The 6,000-nt window shown below is 44.6% G+C and overlaps 1 protein-coding gene across 1 annotated transcript in view; it reads left to right on the top strand.

The window, feature by feature from the left end:
- Nucleotides 1-362: 362 nt before the first annotated feature.
- The window catches only part of LOC126123319 (uncharacterized), a 150,884-nt gene continuing 145,246 nt past the window's right edge, over nt 363-6,000 (top strand). The window contains exon 1 of the mRNA XM_049915099.1: nt 363-558. Coding sequence (XP_049771056.1) covers nt 363-558 — 196 coding nt within the window. The remainder of the gene's footprint in view (nt 559-6,000) is intronic.

Here is a 6,000-nt window from a genome sequence, read left to right as displayed (position 1 = left end):
CTCTCACTTTTAACTAGAACACTTTTTGTTTTCGAATAGCCATGTAATTAACGTATGTCACTTTTGTTGTTTTTCAATCAATGGGGAGAATGAAACCTATAATGAGTAGACTGGAGACTTCTAGGTAATTTCACAAAATTCGTGAAGGCAACTTTTTTTCGGCAAAGCGTCTTGCAGTAATAGTTCGCTTACTTATGCATGTTGTATGGGGAAATCCGACGCGCCAATGGAGAAAGTAGGGACTCAGGCGTCTTCTATTGCTGACAGCGTCATCCCGACCAGAGGGCTGTACGCTCCCGCACTCCATTCCAAACGTGTCATAAAGATTCTTCAGACTTTGATTGTGCAAATGAATCGCGTGCATGAAGACAGGAGATTTCTACCCGTATTCAACTATGGAAGAGAGCAAGCAACGAAAGATTACAAAGAGAGAAGATAAATTTAGAAGAAGAAATAAAGATACCTACCACGGGGAGAAACCCTATTATATCGAGCCAGACCCATCGGAAGTACAACAAGAGGAGAGGATACCAAGCTGTTATAAAAAGTTCCATATGAGTGAGAAATTTCGCTCGCAGCCACTTTGTCCCACATTCTGCGAGTATTTGCAACTGACCGCACCCTGCAACTGTTCAGCCCTGATATAGGTCATAACCTCGTTTGATACCACACATATCGACAAAGGGTATAGTCTCTGGCAGAACACAACTGCAGTTCTAGGGATGTAGGATGAGGTATTCACGTCAAATCGACGCAGTCTTCACTGCAACCGTGGGGCCGGAGGTGAGAGTGAGCGTGAAGGTTGTTCTAGCGTCCCTCCAGGAACAATTCCACATCCAGAAATTTTGTCCCCCAAGACAAACTTTATTAGTTATTACATCACGCTCTTCACCCAAATGACATTACATATATTTTACTATGGGTGGCGGAGCTTCTGGATTTTGGGCACAGGGTCAGGGACTTTAAGGTGCAAATTGCAAGATGCGCATGTGCCAAGACCTTGCAGCTAAAAGAGCTTACTCCGCTGGGAAAGTAGGGTTAACTAGCAAAAAAGCGCGAATATATCAAGATGTTTTGATTTAAATGTCTTTGAAGTTGCCAGGTAAATCGATAGGCTGGTTCCCTTCTTTTACACCCCCAACTCTGCCCAGGACATATTCACCTTTTTGTGGTGTAATAGGAGCTTTATTTTATTCTGGTTCCTCTGCCAAGATTTTGACATTAGAACGCCATAGCTTGGCAACCGATGTAGACTTTATGAAGATGACCATGCAGCTCTCTTAGAATGAAATATAATTCAATCAAAACCCTAAGTTGTCAACAGACGTTGATATACATCAAAGGGGACAACTGAAAATGTGTGCCCCGACCAGGACTGGAACCCGGGGTCTCATGCTTACATGGCAACGCTCTATCCATCGGAGCCAGCGAGGGCACAGAGGACAGTGCGTCTGCAGGGATTTATTCCTTGGACGCTCCCACATTTTCAACTGTCCCAGTTGATGTATATCAACGCATGTCGACAGCTTAGGGTCTTGATTTAATTATATTTCATTGATGTAGACTTTTGTTGATTCGGGAGACAACTGATACGGTATAGCTTTCTTATTGTCTTTCGAACCATATTGCTTAAATTATGGCAATAGATGAAGCATTCACTAAAAAAAGGACGACCATTAATTACACGTATTTGCCTACCTTACAAAATTTGAACAATTGGTGTGCGGAAAAAAATTCACAAAAAAAGTTTTCAGCACGTAAAAACTAGATTTTTGCAAGCAAGTTTTTAATCTGATCTTCAGAATGCATTTTTTATTTATTTCATTCACTTTAAACCGATTCCGAGCATACAATTCACGCAGTAACAAATTTTACTTGCTACAGTTAGCTCGGTTTCAAACCATCGTATTTCGACAACTGATAAAGATTACTGGATACAAAAAATTCGTTTAACTTTATCCATTTATCTACCTTCACACAAAGTTTGAACCGATTAGTACAAGTTTAGAGGATAGAAGTGGCGCGCTTCAAAAAGCTCCCATAAAACGTGTTTTTTGCACGAAGCAAGATTCTTTGAAATGATTCAAACTTGTTTTAGACGAAGATCCGATACACATTTGAATCAAACTTGAACCATTAATCTCGGCCCACTCAGGATTTAAATGGTTCAAATGGCTCTGAGCACTATGGGACTTAACATCTGTGGTCATCAGTCCCCTAGAACGTAGAACTACTTAAACATAACTAACCTAAGGACATCACACACATCCATGCCCCAGGCAGGATTCGAACCTGCGACCGTAGCGGTCACGCGGTTCCAGACTGAAGCGCCTAGAACCGCACGGCAACACCGGCCGGCTCTCAGGACGTAAAGCAGGAACTGTACATATACAAATGGTGCCATTAACTGAACATTAATTTCAGCCCAATTAAAAACTTTTTTAAAAGGAAGTAATCGACTCGCATAATTTGCCTGGGTACCAGCTCCCGTTCGTCGTTCAAACTTTGCTTAATACACCGTAGCATAGCTACAGTAAGACAGAGGTACGAATGGCTATACAAATTGTCACTGGTACGGGCTGAACCAAAAACTTTTTACCCCATGTTCCTTATTCAAATAAGAACCAAGCACCAAGACCGCCCCCTCCCCCCCCCCCCCCCCCCGCCCCCCGAAAAACGCAAATCTGCGCGGCCTTCTCTTCTCATACGTACACTGGTGTGTACGTACACGTACAAACCGCTATTTCCCCGTTCTGTGTCTCACGATGACATCAGGGCACCTATCAAATTTGGTAGTGTTGGTGGGTAGTCCCTCATCCACCATTATTGTGTACATATTGTAGTTCCAGAGGATGGCACAGAGAAGACACATACTCTCTGCGGTGGAGGGCCAAAGCAAGAATGGAAACAGGACAGTCGCAAACTATTGTGGCCCGATGGCTTAATGTGAATCGTTTTGTTGTTTCCCGGATGTGACGGCAGTTCATATAGACTGAAATTGTATCCCGAAGCCTGTACAGGGCCGACCATTTGTTACATCAGAAAGAGAAGACTGTTATTTGGCTATAACGGTACGACGGTACTGACCCTGCGGCATCCACTGGACGTGTTGTATCGAGGCAAACGGTGTAAAGAAGGCTTCGGCAGAGCGGCCTTAGTTGTCAGAGACCTGCTGTATGTGTACCTCTGACACGTCTTCACAGAAGGGAACGTCTAGAGTGGATCGTCAACGTGCCACCTGGATGGTCGAACAGTGGGCTAATTTTCTTTTCACACATAAGTCTCGATTTGGTCGGGAGAGTAGCACTCGACTGATTCGCATCTGGAGGGAACGTAGAATTCCTTTTCGGGACCCAAACACTGTGGACGTAGACCGTTATTGAGGAGGTTCCCTGGTGGTGAGGGCAGGGATTATGTTAACCACACGAACACCTCCTCACGGACTTGTACGGAGGAATCGGCAAGGTTTAACTTCTGTCAGATATCTTGTCGAGATCTTGGAACCTCATATGCGGTTGTTGCGAGGTGAATTTTTGAGACCTGACTTCGTACTGATGAACGATAATTCTTGACATCATACAGCACGGGTGGTTGATGTTTTCTTGGAAGCGGAATATATTGCACCCAGGCCTGGCCTGCTAGCTCTCACGATTTGAATCCCGCAGAGCATGTCTGGGATACATTAGGGAGACGGGTGGCATCGCGTCAACATCCACCAACCACTCTCCAAGGCTTGCGAGCAGCTCTGCTGGAGGAACGGGCGTTATTGCCTTACATGAGATTAATGACATCATTCACAGCATGCCCGGTACTTGTCATGCCTGTACTGCTGCCAGAGGTGATCACACCTCATACTGAGCACATTAACCAGTTGTCAGAGTGTGTCTGCAAATTCGTTAAGTTGGAAAAACGAAGAACATTTTTGTCTATCGTTATGCAAGTTGCAGCTATTTACGTGCTGTATTCTTTATAAAGTTTCTACTTTACTATCACCTATTTATACTGTTTTGTGGCAAAATAAAAGCAAACTTGCAAAATTTCCCTTCGTTGCATTAGTTTTGGACACCAGTATATTTGTTACAGCGCTTCGCGCAGTAAGGATTCATCTACATATACACTACTGGCCATTAAAATTGCTACACCACGAAGATGACGTGCTACAGACGCGAAATTTAACCGACAGGAAGAAAATGCTGTGATATGCAAATGATTAGCATTTCACAGCATTCACACAAGGTTGGCTCCGGTGACGACACCTGCAACGTGCTGACATGAGTAAAGTTTCCAACCTATTTCTCATACACAAACAACAGTTGACCGGCGTTGCCTGCTGAAACGTTGTTGTGATGCCTCGTGTAAGGAGGAGAAATGCGTACCATCACGTTTCCGACTTTGATAAGGTCGGATTGTAGCCCATCGCGATTGCGGTTTATCGTATCGCGACATTGCTGCTCGCGTTGGTTGGGATCCAATGACTGTTAGTAGAATATGGAATCGGTTTGTTCAGGAGGAACGCTGTGCTGGATCCCAACGGCTTCGTATCACTAGCAGCCGATATGACAGGCATGTTATCCGCATGGCTGTAACGGATCGTGCAGCCACGTCTCGATTCCTGAGTCAACAGATGGGGACGTTTGCAAGACAACAACCATCTGCACGAACAGTTCGACGACGTTTGCAGCATCATGGACTATCAGCTCGGAGACCATTGCTGCGGTTACCCTTGACGCTGCATCACAGACAGGAGTGCCTGCGATTGTGTACTCAACGACGAACCTGGGTGCACGAATGGCAAAACGTCATTTTTTCGGATGAATCCAGATTCTGTTTACAGCATCATGATGGTGGCATCCGTGTTTGGCGACATCGTGGTGAACGCATATTGGAAGCGTGTATTCGTCATCGTCATACTGGCGTATCACCCGGCGTGATGGTATTGGGTGCCATTGGTTACAGGTCTCGGTCACCTCTTGTTCGCATTGACGGCACTTTGAACAGTGGACGTTACATTTCAGATGTGTTACAACCCTTGGCTCTACCCTTCATTCGATCCCTGCGAAACCCTACATTTCAGCAGGATAATGCACGACCGCATGTTGCAGATCTTGTACGGGCCTTTCTGGATACAGAAAATGTTGGACTTCTACCCTGGCAAGCACATTCTCCAGATCTCTCACCAATTGAAAACGTCTAGTCAATGGTGGCCGAGCAACTGGCTCGTCACAATACGCCAGTCACTACTCTTGACGAACTGTGGTACCATGTTGAAGCTGCATGGGCAGCTGTACCTGTACACGCCATCCAAGCTCTGTTTGACTGAATGCTCAGGCGTATCAAGGCCGTTATTACGGCCAGAGGTGGTTGATCTGGGTACTGATTTTTCAGGATCTATGCACCCAAATTGCGTGAAAATGTATTCACATTTCAGTTCTAGTCTAATATATTTGTCCAATGAATAAGCATTTATCATCTGCATTTCTTCTTGGTGTAGCAATTGTAATGGCCAGTAGTGTACATCTGTACTCTGCAGACCACTACAAAATACATGTACTAGATATTTATTGCTCGAATAACGTAAGGTAAGGCAGCCTGGTGATATTTCAACAGGTGAACATCCGTCAGTTTCAAAGTACAACTGCAGGCAACGAGAGAGCACTGTGCAAGGAAACGTAAAACCTCGGTGAGCAGGGCATAAGCGAAAGATAACGTACACACACACACATACTGCGCGCGCACACACACTGTAAACACTAGCACCTTTATACAACCAAAGATGACCAACACCAGAAGTCATCGATAGTGAAAATTTATAACCAAAGGATGAGGTAACATTAACTTTGTCCCTCTGCTGTTTGACTAACGACAGAGCAGGATTGAATGCAGAATTTCAGCAAAAACCTCCAGCTCTATTTATAACGTCACTTGCTAATTTAATCTCTACTGCAACCGTAAAACTAGAGTTACTGTTAGTAACTTGCCGAGCATGTCGTTCTTCCCCCT

The sequence above is a fragment of the Schistocerca cancellata genome, chromosome 1 (assembly GCF_023864275.1).
Source record: "Schistocerca cancellata isolate TAMUIC-IGC-003103 chromosome 1, iqSchCanc2.1, whole genome shotgun sequence".
NCBI classification, from domain to species: Eukaryota; Metazoa; Arthropoda; class Insecta; order Orthoptera; family Acrididae; genus Schistocerca; species Schistocerca cancellata.
This window is presented reverse-complemented; position numbering and strand designations above follow the sequence as displayed.